The sequence below is a fragment of the Eubalaena glacialis genome, chromosome 2, assembly GCF_028564815.1.
Source record: "Eubalaena glacialis isolate mEubGla1 chromosome 2, mEubGla1.1.hap2.+ XY, whole genome shotgun sequence".
Lineage (NCBI taxonomy): Eukaryota > Metazoa > Chordata > Mammalia > Artiodactyla > Balaenidae > Eubalaena > Eubalaena glacialis.
Window position 1 is genome coordinate 185,387,511 of NC_083717.1, and position 23,195 is coordinate 185,410,705.

General features: G+C 52.2%; 1 protein-coding gene across 2 annotated transcripts; it reads right to left on the reverse strand.

Annotated features, from left to right (window-relative positions):
- Positions 1 to 4,735: 4,735 nt before the first annotated feature.
- Positions 4,736 to 15,637, reverse strand: SERPINA1 (serpin family A member 1). 2 transcript variants are annotated; one of them, XM_061182845.1, is made up of 5 exons: positions 15,580 to 15,637; positions 7,909 to 8,567; positions 6,974 to 7,244; positions 5,870 to 6,017; positions 4,736 to 4,998 (listed from the first exon to the last, which is right to left on the reverse strand). In XM_061182845.1, the coding sequence occupies exons 2-5, from the start codon at positions 8,561 to 8,563 to the stop codon at positions 4,807 to 4,809; spliced, it is 1,266 nt and encodes a 421-aa protein (XP_061038828.1). In that variant the 5' UTR covers positions 8,564 to 8,567; positions 15,580 to 15,637; the 3' UTR covers positions 4,736 to 4,806. The 2 variants fall into 2 exon arrangements, with proteins under 2 accessions (XP_061038828.1, XP_061038829.1); XM_061182846.1 differs by lacking the exon at positions 15,580 to 15,637 and adding an exon at positions 13,576 to 13,647.
- Between the last annotated feature and the right edge of the window lie 7,558 nt (positions 15,638 to 23,195).

Here is a 23,195-nt window from a genome sequence, read left to right on the forward strand (position 1 = left end):
ATCAGAGTACCTGCTATTGGCATTGTTCAAGCTTTATTGAACATCCTTATCTTTCCTGCCCAAGTGCCAAATCGGTTGAGTGAAAGGACAAAAATAAGGCCTATGGGGACATATAGCACCTTTGTTTCTGATAAAGCTGATCTTGGAACATGGGGCTTATTTCTGTGGGACAGTGGGCTTCCAGAAACCTGTGCCTGAGTTAGATAGCTCACACACCCAGAATTGTGAGACTGAGGCCAGGTCTCCCCATGGCCTGACACCCAGCCCACGGACAACTTCTGGGCTGCCCAGGCCCAAAACAAGAGCCGTTATATTGATAGAAATGAGCCATTTCATAGAGTCCAGATGGAAACGCTGCAAAGTAGATACTCTTTTTCACTTTTTACAGATGAGGCAACAGAGGCACAGTGAGGTTGAGGAACTCTCCCGAAGGCACACAGGCGCTGTCTCCTAATATCTCTCATGTTATGCCAGAGTGAGTCTCATACCACCCTGGGCTTCTGGCTGTGTCCTCACTGGGGAGGGAACCATCTTGCTGAGAGTAACTTTCTCTGACTTCTCCACCCAGGGGCACTCCATTTGTTCTCCCACACTAGGCTCAGACTTCATTCAGAAGCTGTCCTGGCCGGGCCTGGCTGTGAGGGAGGCCGCGTGCTCCGCCCGCCGCACTGAGTGTGAATACCCAACAAAGGACAGCAGCAGAAAGGCCCCAGCCTCTAAAGGAGCTCTCAAGCTGTCCACGTTGTTTGTGGATGTTTGTGGATCATTCCTAACGGCTCTGGAAGGGATCTGAAGGTGCACCATCACCACGCAGCCGGGCTCTAATGATTCTGCACCCAGTTCCAGCGTGTATGGGGTTTGCTCCACACCAAGCAATTCTCCAACCCCAGCTGGTTGTCCTACAATTCAATTCTGACACCATGTACCTGGGGCCAGCATCAGCTACCACAGGTTAAGGGCTCAGTCCTGCAAGACTGCCCCACCCTGTCTTCAGACACCAATCTCAAGTCCAGGATGTCACCTGTGCTTCTGGCCCACAGGCTATAGATTGGAGGTTCCCATGATCTCCTTCCTTGGGTTCAATTGATTTGCTAGAGCTGCTCACAGAGCTCAGAGAAACCTTCTGTTTACTAGATTACCGGTTGATTAAAAAAGATTAACTCAGGAATAGCCAGATGGAAGACATGCGTAGGGCAAGGTATGGGGAAACTGAGTGGAGCTTCCGCGTCCCCTCCAAGCTCATCTCTCTCCCCAGTCTCCACGTGTTCACCAAGCCAGAGGCTCTCTAAACCCCATCCTTTTAGCCTTTTTGGAGGCTTTATTACATAGGCATGATTGATTAACTCACTGACCATTGGTGATTGAACTCAATCTCCAATCCCTCTTCCCCTCCTGGAGGTTAGAGGTTGGTTTCCCATGGCAACCAACCCCCATCCTTAGGGGACCTGGGGGCTTTCCAAAATCACCTCATTAACATAACAAAACGCACCTTTCTGGTGCTCATCACTTAGGAAAATCCAAGGGTTTTAGGATCTCTATGCCAGAACTGGGATGAAGACCGTATATATATATTTCTTCTTATTGATCATGATATCACAGCCTCATTCATTACCCATTATCCACAGCCATAGACAAGTGTTTTTTGAGGGTGGGTCTCCTCCCCATCCCTGGGATATTGCAGACACCCAGTAAAAGTTTTCTTTTCCTTGTTGAACTGATGCCCACCCCACGGGCCTGTGGAGAGGATCAAGTGAGCTCCTGGGATGAAAATCAACATGTAATCAGTATCTCCCATTTCTGAATTAGTGTGCATGTGTGAGATGCCAGAAGTATCCCTGACCTTTGTCTTCATTTTATGAATGGATTGCAGATGACCCCACCAGTCAAGGCAGAGCTTGCACATAACCACAAAGGTTCATTTATTTATGCTTAAAATCGAATTGGTATGTCTTTTTCCTGCAGACTGATAAGGAGGTGTAAATGTCCCTTCCACGTTGTCCCTGTCCGAGCCTGGAGCCTGCTTGTGTGTTTCCTTCTCATCTGTCTCAGAGCAGAGCTGGGTCCCTGCCTGGAGGGGCAAACTGACCTGGACCAGACAAGAACCCCCAGAAGCTGTGCTTCAGCTGGTGCTAGGGCAGAGAGGTGGACCCCATGTGGACCGGGAGGTTGGCATTCTTCCTAAGGTCTGAGATGGATTGGGGAATATATGGCATTAGGGCAGCCCGGGCTGAAGTGTGAGGGACCTGCCTTCCAGGACTGTGCTGGGCAGGTCTCCCAACCTGCCATCTCCCAATCTGTACCTTGGGGATAACGATTCCCAGCTGGGTCCTTCAAGGACCGATTTTGAGGGTCAGACCAGGCAGTGAATACATTTTGAAACTCTAAAGAACAGGTAAAGCTGAGGTTTATGGCTGTCCTGCCTGGTTTGTGGCACACTCTTGTCCTCCTTATGACAAGGTTGCCCTGATGTGTTGCCCCCCCCTACCCCAATGAATGGACCCTGTTGGTTCCCATATGAACCAATGAAATCCCCTCTGGGGCTTGAAGTTTGAATTGGGGCTTTGCCAACCCGAGTCCAGACTAATGTAAGGACAGGCCATTCTTTGATGTGAAATGATGGTATCTTAGGTGAATTCCCTGGACTCTCAGGAATTCCCAGTGGCCTTTGCATCTGACCCTTTACTTCCCCAGAAGCCAGTGTTGGGGAGCATGCCGTGCTGCTTGCTCAAGGCTGTGAGCTTTTTAAACTCAAGTGGGAAGAGCTCCAGAAGATCCGGGGACTGTTTTTCTTGCAGAGGCATCCAGCACTCCTCACACTTCGAGGAGGGATTTATCTCTGCCTAAGTCCCACGTGGCCCATCTGGTGTGATGTGGTGAGGTTTGGAGGAACAAGGAGAGCCTTGGAAGCCAGCTCTGCCACTTACCATGACCTTGAACAAGACAGTGAGCCTCTCTGAGCCTCAGTTTCTTCATCTGTAGGACGTGCTGCATATAAGAGCAGAGCAGCTCCACTCCCAACATCACAGTGCAGCCATGAGGATTCAATGAGAAAATGCTTGAACGGCCCCTCCCAGGGAGCCAGGCTTAGAGAAGGAGCTCATAAAGGCAGCAAACATCGTCCCTTACACCAGCGCCCTCCTCTGCTGTCCTTTAAAATCTGTTTTAACACTCTGATGTGACCCTCACAGCAACTCAACATAGGTTTTATAACCATGATGAGGATATTGAGGATCAGAGAGGTTTGGCAACTTCACTAAAGTCACACAGCTGGGAAGTGGCAGATTCTGAACTTGATCCAGGTCTTCAGATCCTCAGGTTTGGCATCATTCTAAGTGCTGGAATATGTTTGTATCATTAATGGAATTTGTAGAAGTTGGAAGTCTCTAGGCAGAGAAAACTCAAGAGGATAGAGACTTATTTGGGAAACAGTCCAATTGTATCCATTATGTTATGTGAAATTGCACAGATGTGGCCATTTTGACTTAAACGGTGTAAATTTGACATGACTCAATCCTGTTCTTTCGGTATACATTCATCCCAGTGAGAGGCTAGATGGTGATTACTGGATTTGTGTAGGATGGGGCAGTCCTTCCACGGGACAAGTGTATTTCCGCGAGAGTTCAGGGAGCTGGCTCCTTCAGGCTGGGCTCCAGCCAGGCCTCCTGACTGCAGCAGCCCTCCAGCAGGGGCTTGGAGGACCAGAAGGAGTCACGTGGCCCTTAGTGAAAAGGTCTGTTCCTGGGACAGCCTCTGACTATGGCCCAGGGAGCTGTGGTTTTCCTCCAAAGACCACAGGGAGGGCTCTGGGGTAGGAACAAGGCAAGTGGAAATGTGGCCCCTGACACAGCTTAGCTAAGGGAGGGCAGGTGGGGCATGGGGGGTCTGCTCTACTTTCTCTCCTATAGCCAAGGAATCACTGTCGAGACTTTCCAGAGCCCTCTGCGGCACCTTGGCTGTGTGATTAGGGAAGACAAGAGGGCGTAGGGTAAGTGGTCTTGGGGGCCTGACATCCTGGGTGAGTCTGAGCAAGTGGTATAGACCAAGACCTTCGCTTCACTGGGGAGATGAGACCTGCTTCTAGGAGTGGTACGTTTGAGGGTCTTGGAGCAGAGATGGAGTGACAAAGACAGAAGTATGTGTTCCCAGTCCAGCCCCATGGGAAAGGGTCCCTGGAAAAATCAGCCAGAGCCTTTTGCAGGAAAGACTTGTGAGTGGTCAGGGCTCAAGCCTGGCTCAGGTGACAGTGTGGGACAAGAAGAGGACCTGGTCTTCTCCTTCCGCTGCTGGTGACGCGGCGGCCCAGCATCCCCGTGTGAGCTGAGGGCTCTGGGAGCAGTGGCAGCCCTGCAGGGTGAGGGGCTCTCACCGGGGGTCGCAGTGAGCACCAGCGGGGGGTGGGGCGCTGAGCAGAGGACCTGGTGGACGCTGGGTGGAGGTGGGGACCACGGGTTGGATTCTGAGCCCATGCGATTTCCCCCTGGGGGTCCCAGAGGAGACTGGAAAGCCTGGAGGTTTTCCACAGTGACTGGGGAAGGGGCAGTAAGCTGTGGGTTTTAGCCTACATTTCATCCTGGCCTAGCACAGGGCTGGATGGTGCAAATGCTAGTAAACCCTAACACAGTGGACACTTGAAAGATAGCCATGGCCTGGATTTCACACACATCCTGGGGACGTAAAGAGAGACTCAGACGCAAGAGGATGAGGGATTTACACGCCACACACAAGCTTGGGCCGGGTCAGTCATTCTTTAATGCCATGGAGGAAGGGGACCTGGCCTGGAGGGGACAGCTGAACCCAGAGAGGCAGTTATTTTTGGGTAGGATTCACCACCTTTCCCACGAAGAGGGGAGCCTTGGTGCTTTTATCGTAGATGATGAAGAGGAAGGGTCTGTTGTACTCGACTTCCGGGGGAATTGACATGGGGATGGCTTCCAGAAACGTAGCCCCCGCGGCTTCTGTCCCTTTCTCATCGATGGTCAACACAGCCTTGTGCAGCGCCTGCGAAGGGGAGAGCACAGAGGTCCCATCTGAATGGAGACAGGCTGCCGACCCCCAGCCAGGCCTGGGAGCAAGGCCCGAGGAGAGCCTCGCCCAGGGAGGGGCCCTCTCTGGCCTCTCTCATCTCCTGGCCTGTCCTTCCCCATCCCCGTCCTCCCCTCCCTGCAGGAGACACACAAGGCATGGCTCTCAAGGCTTTTGTCTGACCCACGAGGAGCCCCTCACCTCTTCCTGACCAGCCTCCTCAACGTCCCTGGGAAGGATCCCACCACCTCGGCAGGTAGATTTTCTTGTACTTTGTCTCCTTGGCTCCTCACTTGTTCGTAGACCAGATTCTAAACTCCTTGGGGACCAGGGCTTCTATGGGGACCTTCACACGCCTCATCCCCACCCAGGCACTCAGCTCACAGGCAGTCACTGGACTGCAGTTGTTTCTCTGGGCACCTGTAACTCTCCTGCGTAAATGGCATCTTTAGTCGAAATCATTCTGTAACTCAGACTCAGTGATTCACCAGTAGCTCCTGGTGTCACAGGCGCAGGGCCAAAGGTCCTTTGCAATCCCTGAGCCTAAACCTCTCTCTGTAAATAGGGGTTTATCGGGACCCAAAGAAGGGAAGTCCTCGGCCAAGGATGAGACAGAAGGTGAGTGACACAACCTCAGAGGAGGTCCTTAAATAAAACGCACCAAGCATGTGAGGCCACCTCTTCCCCTCCATCATCCGACCACATTGCTGTCTTGGTGGAGCGAGGACATTCCTCAGGGACCTCAGTCTGCAGGTGTGCCTGTGTCCCTCTGTCCCTTCCTCAGCCTCACCCTTGAGCTGCAGCCCCCGTGCACATTCTGACCTACAGAGGTCAAGGACTCACTCACCTTGGACAGCTTCAGAGGCACTTCCTCAGTGATCCCTGAGAGGTCAGCCCCGTTGCTGAAGACCTTGGTGATGCCCAGTTTACCCAGGAGAGTTTTCAGATCGTAGGTTCCAGAAATGGACAGTTTGGGCAAGTGTAAATTGGCAGAACTGTCACGATAGAAAATAAAAAAGTTTCACAGAATTGAAAGTGTTTCCTTTTCTGGTTGTTCCTCCCACGTGGCCCCCTGTCCCCCTGCCCATGCAAGGATGTGAAGTCAGCCTTGGTTTATTCTACTTTCAGTTCCTCTACACGTGGGGTCAGAGAATGTTAGAATCACAGGGATCCTCTTGTCCTGCAAAGCCTCTCAAATGCCACCTCCTCTGATAAGGCCTCCTGCAGGATCCAGGGTGTCCTCTGGAAGGACCATGCACACTGCTTCCCTGCAGGGTTTGGTCACCCCTCAGACTGGGACTCCTCTGGACCGTGGAGTGCGGTAGCAGGTCCTGAGTGACATCTGTTCAGTGAGTGATGAGTACTTCTTTGTATTTTTGTTTTATATTGTATGTAATAAAATAGTTCATCCGGGCATGGGCATATTTACAAATACAGAGACATGCACTAATTTGGGGTGCATGACGGGGACCAACCACACTCATCTAGTGACAGAGGATCCAGAACCGGCATCAAACGTGTCCTGGACTTTCCCGCTCTGGACCTTTGCTTTTCCAGCCTCTCTGCACAGGTTTCCCCCTGTCTTGCCGTGGACTTTCTGTCCTGAAACTCCACACTCAACTGCCATCTTTGCCAGGAAGCCCACCTCTTCCTTCTGGATTTGCCCACAACATGGGTTGGCGTTGCTCCCCCTGCACGGGGCACTGGCCACCGGGAAGGGGCAGTGTCCAGGCTGGGGAGGAGGTCCTCTGGGGCAGGACTTTCACTCCTCACCCCTGGGCACCATCCCTCCCACGGAGCCCGGCTGGTACTACCTGCACGGATGCTGGCCTCTGTTGGAGGCACAAGGTCACGCACAGTGGTCATGGCCATGGGATGTGGGTCTACCCCCCACCTTCAGGCTGGACCTATTGTGGCAGCTCCTGGACTGGCCTCTGGTTTGGGAAGTCACCTTGTGTATCTCTTTTCCAGGACCTTGGCGAGAAGCTCCTTGGTGAGCTTGTCCTCCAGATGCTGCAGTTTCCCCTGGTCAGGCAGGATGAAGAGGGCGGTGGCGTTACCCACGTAGTCCATCAGCAGCACCCAGCTGGCGAGGTTGTCGCAGTAGTGGAGGTCAAACATGCCCAGGCGGTTCATCATGGGCACCTTCACGGTGGTCTCCTCGTCCACGTGGAAGTCCCTCTCTGTGGTGTGCTCTGCCTCAAAGGGCTTCTCCCATTTTCCTGGAGAGAAGGGACAGCGGACATCAGCCAGGGGTGGGAGAAGGTTTAATAATGGTGGTAGAATAAAGGAGCCCTGAGCCTCCTGGTGAGATACTTCTCTCTGGGCCTCAGCTTCACCATCTATAAAATGGGGCTAAAACGAGCAATCAGTCTACAGAAAGGTATTCTGGGAGGATAATGCAAGACTGGAGTAGGATCCAAAATTTCAATTTTGTAGAGGCTAATAAGTGCTAGAGGAAGGATTTGAATCTTGGTCTTTCTGACTCCAAAGGTGTCACTGTTTCCTCTACACTCGAGTTGTCAGAAGTAAGTTCCAGGAAATCCTATTTCCTCTGTACACTCTGCCAAAATTTGTTTTTCTGGCTCTCTATTTTGGGAGACATTGCATATCATACACCCCTCCCAGGTAGGGATTTACAATGCGCATTAGGACATTTAAGGTTCTGAAAAGTCCTGCAGCGACGATGATACTTTGACTGTTTACTCCATAGTTCCCTAACCCTATTTGATCGCAGAAAGTTTTAGTGGTCATGTGTGGAAAATTGCATAACACGTGCAGAGATGCATGGCTATATCCCATTCTGCACTGCCAGGAAAGTTAAGAACTGAGTGTTTGAGAATATTTTGGGGGTGTTTCTGTTTCAGGCTGGTTGTGCAGCCTTACCTTTAAAGAATATGTAATTCACCAGAGCAAAAACTGTGTCTTGGTCAAGATCATCTACCAAATCCACAATTTTTCCTTGGCTTCCCTTCTCTACATAATCGTTGATCTTTTTCTTGGCCCCTTCAGCATCCCTGAAGTTGATGGAGAAGGCTTCGGAGTGGTACAGGTTCTTGACATCCTCCAGAAACTTATTCACTAGCTTCGCGCTCTCGTTGATGAACAGGCCGTTGCCGGTGGTCAGCTGCAGCTGGTTGTCTGGCTGGTTGAGGGTGTGGAGAAGATGCTGGAAACCTTCGTGGATCTCAGCCTCTGTTCTTGCAGTGAGGTTGAAATGTAGGCCCTCCAGGATCTCGGTGTGAGTGTCACCCTTGGTCCCCAGGGAGAGCATCGCAAAGGCTGTGGCGATGCTCACTGGGGAGAAGAAGATGTTGGTGGCGTTGGACTCATGGGCCACTCGGCGGTACACGGTGAAGGCGAAGTCGACCAGGTTGGGGGCGATCTTGTGGCAGGCTGCTTCCTGGTGGTGCTCATGATCGTGCTGGGATGCATCTGTCTCCTGGACAGCGTGTCCCTGGAGACCCTCAGCCAAGGAGATGGGGACCAGGCAGCACAGGCCTGCCAGCAGGAGGAGGCCCCACGTGATGGAGGATGCCATTGTCCTGCAAGAGAGAGAAGGGTACCACACCTGGGTCAGGCCACACGATGAGCCCCTCGGCCACCGATTGACGCCATGTCAAAGCAACCACAGTTTATCGAGCGTCTATGTGCCAAGCACTTTCCTACATCAGCACCACTGAAAGACTCAGAACAACAGCAAAGACTTTATGGCGATTACCATACACCAAGTTCCGTTCTAAGCACTTTACTGTCTTATCTCACTGCATTCTGGTAACGGTCCTATGAGGTAGGTCAGGCGACAGTCCTGGGCTTACAGATGAGGAGACCAAGCTCCTAGAGGTTAAGTCACTTGTCTGAGGTTCCAGAGCAGTAAAGTTGCAGGACCAGAATCACACCCCCAGGTAGTCTGGGTCTGGAGTCCACGCTCTCGATGGTTCCACTAACATCTGCCATGACCCCGAGGTGTAAGTGCCACAGCCCCTACTTTGCAAAAGAGGAAACTGAGGCACAGGAAGTAGATGACTGCCCAGGAAGTGGACCAGGTCGGGTTCAGGGACGATTGGATCTGGAACAGCCCTAGGAAGAGTTCTACTGAACCCTGGTTTTTAATGGACAGAGAGGCTGCTGCCCAGAGTGGGAAGGATCTTGCCCAATGACGCCCAGCCAGAACACAGAAGAGCTGTGAGGGAACCCAGCTGGGAGGCCATACCCCCTTAACACTCACAGTGAACCTCAGCCCCTAGTAGACTTTCCTGAGCTAGAGGGCTGCCCTCAGAGTGAGTCCATGGCCTCAGATGCAGAAACGGGCTGCAGGCAGCTTAGCTGCTCATCTTGCTCGCCACCTGTGTCCCAGCTCTGCGCTCAGCATGGACGTGGCGTTGGAGGTTCTGGTTCCTCCAGTCAAGTGGGGTTTGTTTGGCGGGGCAGGGGTGGGTAAGATTTGAAAAAGCATCCCTTTTCTGTTCAGACAGACCTGGGTTCTAATCCTGGTCTCTGTCACTACCAGCTGTGTGACTTTGGCCGAGTCATTTAGTCTCTCTGGCCCTCATTTTGTCACATGTAGAAAGCAAGATTGTTGGGAGAACTTAGTGAAATAAGTCTAGACACCGAGCCTTACACTGAAGGCATCTGAGAGAGATTACATTGAAGGGAGGCTGGTAGGGGTACAAACTAGAAGGCTTCCGAGGATGGCAGGGAGGGAGATGAGTTCCATGGCTGGGGGGAGAAAATAGGGAATGGCAAAGCTCGTGGCTGACCCAGCAAGGTCAGGCTCTATCTAGTGATAGTCAAAGTCACTGTCACCTGCAGCAACACAGGGCCAGTTCTGCCCCACAGAGCTCCCTCTACTCCATATAGATCCCAGCCTTGGGCCACCAGGCTGAGACCTCCTAAGTACAACCTGGTCTCTTCCCAGATGGAGAAACTGAGGTCCAAGCAGAGGAGAAGGGTGCGTCTGCTGCTAGCTATCAGTCGTATAACTGAAACCGTCATTTTAATAAAATACAAAGACAAAGGAGCCCTTGAACTTGGCATATGAGAACCTGTGGGGAAAAAGTTGGAAATAAGGAATGCTGGGTTTCATCTACCCCTTGGACTTTTAAAAGTTTCCTTCCAATGAAACAACAGGATGAAGCACAAAACTGGCTTCTTTCCACCACCTTTCTTTCTGGCCTTCAAACCTCTAACTTATCCAAATAGAGCAGACCACGCGTTACGTAATACTTGTTTATATTTTTCTTAAACTAGCCAGTGGTTTTAGAACTTATGATTGTGCTAAGATTAGTTCTGTATATTTCCATTGCCCTTGGATTTCTCTCTACTTCTCCACTGGATTTTGCTGTGGTCCTTCATGGTTTATGGAAACTCCCCATCTTTGCAGGGCTCAGAGATCATGAGGGATTTGGGCTTCTGCAGGGTGGGGACACTAAATATGCTGAGTGGCCTCAGGGCCAGAGGCCATGGCTTCTAGTCCTGACAGGGCCACTTCTGTCCACTTGGCCTTGGGCAAGCATCTTCTTGCCCTGGGGCCTCATTCTCACCAGCTGTATAAATTGAGGCGGGGTGGGGGGGATCTAAATGAGGTCCCTGTGTACCAACGCTGGATTTTTAATTAGAGGGGTATCTGGTTTTGGTGGAACAACATGGACTGAGACTTCCCATGGGGGATGGGATGCGGTGCCCTCCCGCTGAGAGGGTTGCTGGCCTTAGGAAGGCAACAAGGCTGCTGTGGAGCTACAGCGGGGGTGAGCACATCCCTGGCCCCACCCAGTCCATCTGCCAGGGGGTTACATCAGCTACTCTGGCTTCCTCCTTTTACAGTAAACGGCCTGAGACCAGGAAAGGGTCAGGGCCTTGCCAAGGCCACACAGTGAGGGACAAAGCTGGCTTGAGCAAAGCTGGCTTGAGCAAGCCTTGGTTTTCCCACCACTCGAACTACAGATGGGACAGTATGTCACCAGGCCTCAGACCCTGTAAATGTCAGAGTTAGGTCCTGAGGACTCTGACGTTGACCTTGAGCCCCTGTTGGCTTCATTTTGCCTCTCAGTCTGTTCTTTACAACTTCGGGGGCCTAAGACTTCTCTCTCCTCACCCTTCTATCAAAGGCAGCACCCCACACCCCCCAAATTCTAGTGCGGGAACCAAATGGAGATGAGAACGTAAATGGTGACGTGCCCAGAGGTGTAGGGACCAAACTTTAAACCAACAGAATGAAGATGTCACAGTGACACTTCTGGAGTCTGGGGCAGGTCAGGGAGAGTCAAGTGAGCTGTCCCTTTGCCTCATCTCATGCCATTTCCCCCAGGACATAAAATGAGTGACCAAGAGCAACCTAGTGGGGTCCAGGGAAGTGACTGTGGCCTAAGGTCACAATCTGCTGACACCTGGCACTAAATAAGCCCAGGTGTGACCCAGCCCCGCCACTTACGGGCAAGTGGCCTTGGGCAAGTGACTTCACTTCTTTGAGCCTCGGCTTCCTGTAAAGTGGAGAAAAGGATCTCTTGAAGGGCAGACGTGAGGAACGAACAAGGTGATGGGTGGGCGGGCACCAAGCAGGTGTGGAAGGCCTCCCCGTACCTGCGTACAGGTAGGATTCAGGCTTGAGAATTGGCAGATTTCTTCCTGGCCGGTTGCCACACTACCCAGGACCAGAGAGGGGAATGCTGATCAGCAGAGAATGGCCTCTGAGTTTGGAATATGTTCAGTTCAATTCTCCAAGTCTTTATTTAATGCCTATTAGCTGCCAAACCCTATTCCAAGCAAATGCTATCATCAGCATCTTCCTCCTCCTCCTCATCACACTGAGTGAACAGCAGGCGTTTCCCATGCACTGTCTCATATTATTTCTTCATTTTATAGATGGAGAAATTGAGGACTACAGAAGTTAAGTAGATTACTGAAAAATCACAGAGCTGGTTGCTTACAGAACTGATTTTTTTTTGGCCACACCGCGCGGCCTGCGGGATCTTAGTTCCCTCACCAGGGATCAAACCGCGCCCCCTGCAGCGGAAGCACGGAGTCTTAACCACTGGACCGGCAGGGAAGTCCCTACAGAACTGAATTTAATCCTAGGTATTTCGATTTCTGAATCTGGCATTTAACCCTTCTCTGTGTATAAAGCTGTAGGCAGAGTCCTTGGAACAGAAAACTCAGAGGTGGCCTGGCTAAATGAAGAGGGGCGACATCACTTTGTGGCTAAGATCAGAGGCTACGAGGCCAGAATGCCCAAGTTCAATTCACTATCAGCTGTGTGACCTTGGACAAGTTACTCAGCCTCTCTGAACCTCAGTTTCCCAGAGATGATAAGGGTGTACTTACCCCATGGAGCTATTATGCAAATGAAATAGGTGCAAAATGCCAAGAAATGCCTGGCATGCAGTCAGCTCTCAGGAGGCATCAGTCGTTACTGATACTGTGAATCTTTCAGAGCCCTCTCGGGGAGTCTGATTGCCTTGGCCTTGGTCATCTCTGTAGGCCCCATCTCCAAAAACCAATGATGGAAAAATCATATCCTTCCTAAACTCCAGAGATCAAGGCCAGTGGGAGTGGGGTGGGGTCAGGGGGACAAAGGTTATCTATCCTTTGCCCAAAAGGACAGAGAGGTTGAGCAACTTTCTAGGGTCACCCAGCATGAGAGGGGGCTCAAGGCCAGCCCAGGCTTCCCATTCTCCAGCTGTTGCCTGAGGCCAGAGGGAACCATGTTGGCAGTGGACCTGGGGTCAGGAGCGGGGATTCCGGAGCGAGGCGGCCTGAGCTTGAGCTTACATGGTGTGTGATTGGGAACAAGTGACGAACCTCCCCGTCCCGGACGTCCTCGTCTGTAAAAGGGGAGTGCCATGGTGACCACGTCAGAAGATTGCCATGAGGCTTCAGTAGAAGCTGCCTGGCCAGAGCGAGGGCTCAGGAATACAGCTCAAAGCCCCCCGATGACGGTGCCCGTCCCCAGCTTCCCATCTTCTGCTGCGTACGAGGACGCCCAGAGGCCCACAGTGCACAGGGGGGCCCAATTTGGTACCTCCAGGCTGAGACCTGGTGCGGTCCTGTTCTGGGCATTTCTGGAGAGGATGGAGGCCTGAGGAGCAGCTGAAACTCTGGGCTTCTGGTCTGGCTTGGCTTCCCTACCAGGTCCCTGCGTGAGCCTGGGCTCCGCACTGTCCCCCTCTGAGCCTTATCTTTCTCATCTGTAGAAGCGGAAAAAGATACACACCTGAGCAGTAGGGGAGGTGCTGAGACCTACAGAAGACAACCTACGGGAAAGACACAGAAGCTGTGCCAGCAGAAATGTACTCCTTCCTCGGTCCTGGGACGCCAGAGCCAGCCCCGCATTTCCACTTCTGCCCACAGAGGGCCAGTTTAATCACCGGAAGGTATTGGGGAGGCCCTGGACAGACTTGGGGAGCAGGAAATGACCCCCAGGGCTGCTGTTACTATGACAACAGGAGGCCAAGCCCCAGCCCTCTCCATCCTCCCTGCAGCCCCAGGGCCTTCCCCGGGTAGCGCAGGGACCCGGAGGCCTCTCTGGAGGCTCTTGCCAGTGGAAGGCATACTTACGATTCACTGTCCCAGGTCGGGGCTGGTGACCACGGCTGGGGAGACAGAGCGCTGTCCTTGCCTGTATTTAAGCAGTGGATCCAGAGGGACGATGTGGGAGGCTGCTGGTGAATATTAACCAAGGTCACCCCAGTTATCAGAGGAGTAAACAGGGACTAAGTTCACTGACAGGACGCTGAGCCTCCTGCCCACGCTGCCCATATGTGCTCCTCCTGGGCGGCGTGCAGCCCTCTATTCCGTATACCAAAGGGAGTCTTTGTGCCCAGCTCATAAACCACAGCATCTGTCTCCAAGCTGAGGTGGCATGTGACACACTCTTTGGGACGGCATGACTTTGCTGGCCGGTGCTCCCACTGGGCAGTTCTCAGTGGCTGCCCCACTGGTAGCAAGAGCTACCATTTATAGGGCCACCTTGAAAGGCCCACTGCTGAAGATGCAGGGGGTGAAGTAGGTTATGAGTCCAATTGGCAGATGGGGAAACTGAGGCCCAGGGTGAAAGGCTGCTCATCCACCCAAAGTCACCAAGCCAGATACAAAACCTCTCTCGACTTCCCTGGAAAGAAAATGGGGCTTGACCGCTGTTGATACAGCCGCTTAAGGCTGGTATGGGTGGCCGTGGGCAGAGGCCGGGAGTCAGAGAGTAAATCTATGAAGAGCTGTGCAGCCTCAGGCAAGCTGCTCCATCTCTCTGAACCACGAGGTATTTTTGTTTGCATCGTAGGGCTTTGGAGGTCCCACTTCCTAGCACGGTTGTCAGTGATACACAAGATCACTTATGTAAAGCGCCGGGCACTCACTAGGCTCTTGATTTTGGCCTGCACAGCCCTCTGTTCAGACCTTCTCTCCAGGCTTCTCCGGGCAGGAAGAGGCTTAGTTCCTGGCCAGCCTCAGGCCCATGTCTGTTTCCACTGGGTGCGGCTCCCGGCAGACTAATGCGATCCACAGGCTGTTTGAATTTTCCTTGGGACTGCTGCTCCGTGCAGGAGCTACTGCAGGCTTTTGGGGGCACTGGTGGTGCTTGGGGGTGTTGGTGCCGGGTTGAGGCCAGTGGGGCCGTACTTGACCCTGATCCATTTAAAAACCCAAGGCAGTTGGCATCACACTGTGTGCACCGTCCCACGCCCCATTGGCAAGCAGTGGATATTTTTGAGTTGAGTGGATATTTGTTGAGTCAGTGGACAAGCACGTCTTTGTCCTCTCTCATTCCCCCGGTCCCAGCTGTGGGACTCCGCCAGGTGAATAGCCTGTAGGCTCCTCTAGCTCACAGGGTCAGACCAGGGAACCCAGGGCCCCCATTCATTGGCTGTGTGATCTCAGGCAAGCTGTTTAACCTCCCTGCGCCTCAGTTTCCCCATCTGTAAAATGGGGATGGTGACAGTTCCTACCTCGCTGGGCTGCTGCGAGAATTAAATGCAGCAGTTTCAGGTAAGCTCAGGGCCCAGGGGCGCACGGTGAGCCCCCTATGATGTTGGCATCCCCATGGCAGTGGGTCTCGCTGGTGTCATTCTGGGTGGGCGGGTGAGGGGGAGCAATCCAGGAGCTTCCCTCCAGGACTCCCGCATTCAGTACTGTCAGTACCCCCTGTGAGGGGAGTATGTACCACCCCTCATATAGAAGCAGAAATGAGCTCAGGAAGGGGTGGACTCCCTGCTCCCATACCTCCTAACTCCCCAGTTCCACAGTCTGGCTTCAGAACCCTGACTCTTTCCCCTGAGCTGGCTGAAGGGCCATCTCTCCCAGGGCTCTACATCTGCCCACAGCTTGGAGACCTAGGGTGTGGTGAGGTGAGACCTGCCCTCCGTACCTTCTGGGCATTTCTTCCCCTCTCCATGCCTCAGTTTCCGCATCTGTGCAATGGCCTCCTTCCACGCCCGGCTGCCCCTCCCAGCTCTCGCACTGAGTGGGCGAAGGCAAGCACCCAGGCTGTCGCCAGGTGCGACAACACTTTCAGCCCAGTGGCTTGGGGCTGGTGGGAAGGTGCCGCCCCCTCTCCAACCCCCCTACCTTCAATTCCCAGTTCCTGCAGCGGAAGGAACTCCTCCTCCCCCTGGGGCTCCTGGCTGTAGCGTGGAGGCTGTGTGTCCCAGAGTGCAGCGCCTGGGCTCTGCCAGCACAGGAGGAAGGAAGCTCTGGGTGGCTCAGGCAGCAGGTCTGGGAGGGGCAGGGACCTGGGGCAGGAAGCTGCCTTGCACAAAGCTGCCAGGAGCCGGGCAGATGACAGACTGCCCTTCACGGCTCAGGCAGTCCTGTGTGTCACCTGCTGTCCCTGCTGTGTCTGGCTGTGTGACCCAGGATCACCCAGTTTCTTTGAGCCTCTGTAGGGGGGCTGGTAGCACCTGCCAGAAAAGATTAACGGAGATGACAGATGTCATCCTTTGGCCCAGAGCCTGGCATCAGGGTCCTGGCAGGTTTCCAGGGCCACCTGTAGAGAGACGAGGCCTGAGCCACCTCTGAAATGCACAAGAAGAGCCCCGCAGAGATTGAGATGGGACTGTGTGTATGGGGGAGGTGTGCGTCACAGACCCTGGCTGTGGGATGAAGAGGAGCAGGATGTCGGGGGGACTGGGCACTTGGAGGTAGAGTGAAGAAAGAGCATGGGGGGAAAGTGGGAGAAAGTGGGGCTCGGGGTTGGGACCTATCCCTTCTGAGTCAAGGGCTCCACACTCAGCCCTTCTTTGTCTCCCCATCCTCACACTCCCCTCTCCCTTAGTATTTCATGCTGTGGAGAGCTCCTCTAGACAGGCATCCTGGGAAGAAGGGGTGGGATGATCTGGAAAAATGGGCAAGGACAGAATGCCTGGGGTGGGGGGCACCCAATGGCCATTCTCCAGGACCCACAAGCCAAGGTGGAGGAAGTCCTGTCCACTTGGTCACTTCTAGAATTGTCGATTGTAACATCTGGACTGATCCCTGGGACTGAATATATCCTAGAAAGATGCTGTGGGCTGGCTGTGAATAAGGGGTGTCTGGGGAGACCCTATCCCCCCATTGGCCTGCCAAGAGATGAGAGAGGGATGGAGAGAAGCACGAGAGCTGAGGTGTGGGGTCTGCAGCAAGAAGGGAATGAAAGTGAGGGGTGTGCGAGGGGCCCGGGGCAAAGCAGATCAAGGACCAGAGACCCTGACTGGTCCAGAGAGCGATGGTGAACTTCAGGGATGTTACACCTGTTGGTAGAGTTCCCCAGAAAGTGCGGAAACCAGCCTGTACTGACTGCCCCAGGCACACACACTGACATGTCACATGTACGCCCACACTCAGATCCCCCCATACTCACTATGGGAGCCCCCCTCCAGGCACCAGCTCCCTTCTTCAGGGGGCAGTGTGGTTCAGTGGTTCAGGCATGGGCTCAGGGGCTGAGCACCTGGGTTCGAGCCTTCACTCCACCATTCTCTCTGGGAGATCTTAGCCATTTAACCTCTCTCTGCCTCCGTTTCCTCATCTGTGAGATGGACGATAAGAATGGTCACTTCTACCAGGATTGTGAAGAGCCAGTGAGATGATAATACATAAGACTGAGGGTGGCCTCAGGCACAGATGGGCCCTAAGTCAATGCCAGCTGCTTCTGATCTTCCATGTCCTGAGCCTGGGAAACCTTTCAGATGGGTCCCAGGGGCTGAGCAGGAGAAAGACTTGGACAGCAGCACGTTTGTCCAGGGACACCTTTTCAGATTCAAGCTTCTGCTTATCCCCAAAGGCTACCAGTCCCCTCTCCTGGGGGCTGGGCTCCTTTTGCTTCCTGAGGGCACAGAGCCAGGTGTGGTTAGTGTCTTTCTGAGCACCTGTGACGTGCAGCAGGCCGAGTTGGGTGAGGGGTGGTTGGAGCTGGGGAGGGGGGGGGACTTGGATTCAGGGGAGGACCTCGTTTCAGCTCTCCGAGCCTCAGTTTCTCTCTCTGTAAAATGGGCACACTAAGAGTCTCTTTTTTCATATAGTTGTTGTGAGGCTTAAATGTAGGGATGCTAGGTGAGGTGTTTGACATCAGGCCTGCTCTGTTAGCATAACTGGCACTGTGTCTGTCTTCTCATAACTTGGTTAAATTAGTAAGGTTAGCTGCATGGTCCAGGTTTTTGGGTCCAGGAAATCGACTGAGTTTGCATCATTAGTTTGTCTCCTCCTAGCATCTTGCAAGTCTACCAACTTGCAACACCCTGGTGGACCCTCTTTCCTTCTGTACACAACCTCTAGGGCTGCTTCCTGTGCACGGTTCAATTCTTGCTTTTTCTGGAACTATTTGACTTATTCACAGCTTCTTGTTTCACTCTTCATCCTTACCTGGAGAAAAAGAAGGCAACTCCATGCACTGTAAATGACAATACGGTTACTAGAAGGAATAAAACACCCAGCTATTACCTCCGCCCTTACATGTTAAAATTAATAAAAGTAATATTTTTATTACCACTATTTTTTTTTACACTTTATTCAACTTTACCCTTTTGAATGTATGGACCATTATGGCCTTTATGGACTTTCAGCTTTTAGGAGGCTCAACCCATGCTGTTTAACGATAATTAGTATTTTCTTTTGGACGGTCACGTGGTCACACTTTGGCCACTAGGAGTCCTTTTAATTTATCTCTTTTCTCTTTTCAGCAGCCCTTGCTGATATCTCAGAAAGCACACACTTGTTTTCTAGCAGTGACACCATGTCCCAGACCCATCTTCTTTTTCTTCTGCCCCAAGACATGGTGTCAGTGACCCTCTCTGGGAGAGGAAGACAGCAGGGGTGGCAAAGGTCCTTCTGGGCATCACAGGGAGGGCCGGATGTGCAGGAGACCTTGAAGGACTTTGGGACTTGTTTTGCAGAGGTATAAACCCTGTGTGGGTGTCTCAGATAACAGAGAGCAATAGGGCTCTTCCAACTTGCCCAACATAGACCTTGGGTTGCAATGGTTCGATTTACCTTGTTGCCTTCTATCCTGTTGACTTTAAACATTTCTGTTTGCTTGGTTTTCATGAGTCTCTTGCTGCTTTCATGTTACAATACAACCCCCCAAACTAACTCCAACGTGTGGTCTGTCACTACATGCATCACATCATAGCTGATCCTTTGTGAGCACTGACTACCTTCCAGGCTCTGTTTTAATCCTGTGTGGTGGGTACCATTAATATTCCCTTAGTACAGATGAGGAAACTGAGGCACAGTTACCGTGATGCTGACAATGCAGCCCCTCAGCCTCGCTCCTTCCTCTGCTCCTCCCTTCTTTCCTCTATTTATAATCAGCTTCTGGGGTCATCTTCCTTAATTTCCTCACCTACTAATGCATCTGTTCATTTGTTCATTCACTCACTAAATATTACGTATTGATCACCTATTGGCTCAGAGTTTGTGAAGGTGAAAAGATGTGGTCTCAATTGCTCAGAAACTCACAGCCTGGTGGAGGCCCGAGCCCCTGGGAACCGCAGAGGCCCTTTCAGATGTCCCGGTGAGGGAGAGATGGAGAGGGGGGACGGGTGTGAGAGATAAACAGGAGGCACGAGCAACAGATGAGGGTTGACATTGGGGTAGGTGGCAGGATGCACGGGCAGACCTCAGGGTTCCCTGGAAGCCCTGCTGGAATCCACATGTCCTGACTTTCTGTTCAGTTCTCTTTCCGCCAACCCTCCCATCCCCCAGGTAGAGTCTCTCCCAACCCCCATGAAAAGAAGGAGCAAAGACTCCAAAGACAGATTCACAGCCAGCTGGCAGGCCCCGGAAAACAGGGGGATTTCACAGCATCTTTCTTTTTTTCCTCTTTTCTACCCCATCTCAGCTCTGGGGCTCAGGCCCCCGTCACCTCACCTCACAGTCTCCCCTCCTCCCGTGTACTAATCAGGTAGCTGAGACCCAGCTTCTCAAGAGACCTTGCTTCCCTGAAAGTCCTCTTCAGTAGGTACTCTTTATTCTCCAACACACCTGCCATGAGAAGATCCAATTCTTCTGGCCCCATCACTGCCTCCAAACATGTCCTCCCCCAGCAATTATGTAGCCACCTCCCTGGACAGTCCCACCTTCCCCCAGCCTTATCCCTGACATCCACAGGCCCATGGGTCACATCCTACATCACAGGAGAAGGGCATCTGGGCCCAGCCTGGTCTGTTCTGCATCACTCACCATCCTTGCGGATGGCACCCGGAGCCCCTGGCCCCTCCTTTCCGGCCCTTCTCATCTCCCACGACCTCCTTCACTCCTCTCCACCCACACGTGACCCACCTTGACCTTCGATGTCAGGTTGGAGGCCTCTTTTATCAACTCTTCATCTACGGCCCCCTCTTGGTTGCCCCTTTCCCTCTGTCCCTGACCCTAATGAACTGCCACTGTGGACACATGGAGGTGGTGTGGTGTCATCTGCTTAAACCTCATGGTCCATCTCTTTGGTCCATTTCTGTCAATACCTTTGTCATCAATAGACTAGTGTCCCCAGAGATGCCCATGTCCTAATTCCCAGGACCTGTGAATGTGTCACCTTACATGGCAAAAGGGATGTTGCAGATGTGACTAAGATTAAGGATCTTGAGATGGGAAATTATCCTGGATTATCCAGGTGAGCCTAATATAATCACAAGGGTCCTTATAAAAGAGGGGCAGAAGGGTCGGAGTCAGAGAAGGAGACGTGACAATGGAAAGAGAGGTTGGGGTGACATGAGGAAGGGGCCTCAGATCCAGAGATGCAGGTGGCCTCTAGAAGCTGGAGAAAGCAAGGGAAGGAATTTTCTTCCAGAGCCTCCAGAAGGAATTTAGCCCTGCTTCCACCTTGATTTTAGATTTCTGACCTCCAGGACTGTAAGATAATAAATCTGTGTCGTTTTAGGCAAGTAAGTTGCGGTAATTTGTTTCAACAGCAACAGGACACTCATACAACCTTCAACTCCCTTTGCTTTTCCTTTGTGCCCACCCAGCAAACCCTAACTCTCCATCCATCTAGTCACCCTCTGTCCCCCTCCCCTTCCCTGGTACTGTGGACCACAGCTTGAGCCCCAACACTGGCTTCTTGGTGCTGTAGCTTCCACCGCCCAGCCCATCTCATTTCCCTGGGCTCATCCCAGCCTCCCCTCCATAGGGGTAGACAAACAATGGCCCACAGGCCCATCTGGCCTGCTGCTTGCTTTTGTATGGCCAGCAAGCCAAGAATGGCTTCTACGTGTTTCAATGCTTGAGAAAAAAAAATCAAAAGAAGCATCATATTTTGTAACACACACAAAAAATGATATGAAATTCAGTTCTCAGCATCCACATATTATGTTTTACTGGGACATAGCCACGCCCGTTCGTTCATTGTCCAAGGCTGCTTTCATGCTCCGGGGGCAGAGTTGAGTAGTTGTGACAAAAACCGTACGGCCTTCAAAGCCTAAAATATTTACTGTCCGGCTTTCCCAGAACAAACATGCTGATCCCTGACCAAGATCCCAGTCACGCTCACACCTCCATCTCACTGTCACATTGTCACTGGCCCGGCATTGCCTCCTAGGCTGCCAGCGTCTGCCAGGCTGCTCTCCACCTCGCGAGGGAAGCATCTTTCTCTGCCTCCTTGCATGGCTGACACTGTGTGTCCCTCCGCATCCAGGTCCAGGACAGACTCATCGATAAGCCTTACTGATCCCCCACCTTCATATCCTGGTGTCCCTTCTTGCTGCTTCCACAGTGCTTCATCCACCTCCTTTATAATGTTTATCATAATAGCTGACACTTACTGGGCAGGTCGTGCGTGCCAGACACCATCCTAAGCATTTCAGAGAGATGAACTCTTCTTATCCTCACAATATGCCTAATGAGGTGGGTGCTTTTGTTACCCCCGTTTTACAGATGGGGAAACTGAGGCTCATAGATGTCAAGCAACTAGCCCCAGATCACAGAGCTGGGGAGTGGTGGAGGGGAGATTCGAACCAGGCTGTGTGACTTCAGGGCAAGGCACAAACCCCGCGGCTCAGCTCTACCACCAGACTGCGGTTAACTGAGGCCAAGGCCCTGGTCTTTCCATCTCTCTGACTCTGGACTGAGCGCAAAATGGGTGCCCACAGGGTGCTTGATGAACTGAGTTAAAATAAATGAAGGAGAATAGAAATGGAGCGTTTTTGTTTTTGTTTTATCATTAGATGGTTAAGGTGCCTTGTTGGGGTGAAAATGTGAAAACCTTCAGGATGCTAAAAATTTGCATGGGGCATGCAACTTCTTAGATTAAAAAACAAGCAGCTGTTTTGTCTATTTGAGGCCAGTCAGAAGTCATCATCTGAGGACCCTCCCACGTGCCCCCGCCATGGGAAGGCCGAGGGGAGAGGGGTGGCCGGTTGCCCCTTACAGCCTGGATGTAGAGCCTGGTTGTCCTGCTTGCCACGCCTGGCCTCCCCCATCACCCAGAGCGGCTTCCCCATCTGCTTCCTCCTCTGCCCCACGAGAAAAGGGGAATGGTTCATGGGAGGTCAGCAGAGCGGAGGCTGAGCTGTAACGGTGAAATGCCACCCAGGGAAGGGGATCGCGTCATGCCCGCTGTCCCCTCCTTCCGTTTTCCCTGAGGCTCAGCCTGGCATGTGCGGGGGCCTCTCTTCTTGGCCCGCCTGCCCAGGAGCTGACCCTGCCATTCCCTGCCCCAGCTGCTCACAGCATAATCCCAGCAAAAGCTCCCCATTCTCTGCTTGGCTACTGGGTACCCCGCACTGTGTACACAGACTCTCATCTTCCCATCAGCTCTGCAATAAAGATCTTGTTATATCCACTCTGCAGGTGAGGCTTGGAGAGAATAAATAGACTGAATCGATAAAACCTCTTTCTTGAACCCTCTTCTCAATTGCTACCACCTTGATACGTGCCGTGCTCGCTTCCCTTACTTTTTATGTATTTATTTTCACCAAGGTGTTATTCACATGCAGTAAAACCATAAATCCTGAATGTACGGCACAATACGTGTTTACAGTTGTGTACCTCTGTGTAACCACCACTCGGATCAACATGCAAGGAACAAATCCCTCAATCCAGGAAGTTCCTTTCCATTTACCTCCCCATCTCCCCCTGAAGGTAACTTCTGTTTGGGTGTTGGTCTCCATAGATTAGTCTAGCCTCTTCTAGATGGGCATGTAAATGGGAGAATACATTCTGTACATTTTTTGTGTCTTTTGTTCAGCAGCATGTTTTTGAAGTTCATCCAAGTCATTGCTTCTATCAACAATTTGCTTGTGTTTCTTGCTGAGTACAATTCCATCTTGGGGATGGACCACAATCAGTGTATCTGTGGAGAGGTGTCTGGGTTGTTTCTGATGTTGACTATTAGGAATCAGGCTCCTATGTGCATTCACGTGCACGTCTTTGTGTGAACATGTTTTCATTTCTCTCGGGTGGAATGGCTAGTGATAGGATCTTCTACGTGGAACTTTATAAGGAACTGCCCTCTCTCCCCTCCACCTTCCCCTTCCTGATGTCCAAAAGGCTTCCAGGTTTGGAGCAGAGAAGCAGTTCAAATCCCAGACTTGCCTTTGGGAGCTGAGAACCTGGATCCATTTACTGGTTTCATCTACTCTGTGGAATGGGGATGATAATTTCCCCACCACGGGGTTCCAGGGAGGATTGATTACATGAGATACCAATCATGAAAAGTCTGGTTCAATAAATATGATTTCCCTTTTTTTTTTTCATCCTTGGAGCTGTGCTGTGGT

Excerpts from the sequence above, each read along its gene's own strand:
- SERPINA1 (XM_061182845.1), bottom strand. The coding sequence starts at position 8,563 with ATGGCATCCTCCATCACGTGGGGCCTCCTCCTGCTGGCAGGCCTGTGC. Across the intron at positions 7,245-7,908 it reads GAATTACATATTCTTTAAAG|GAAAATGGGAGAAGCCCTTT; the intron begins GTAAGGCTGCAC and ends CCTTCTCTCCAG. Across the intron at positions 6,018-6,973 it reads CTGGAAAAGAGATACACAAG|TTCTGCCAATTTACACTTGC; the intron begins GTGACTTCCCAA and ends CTATCGTGACAG.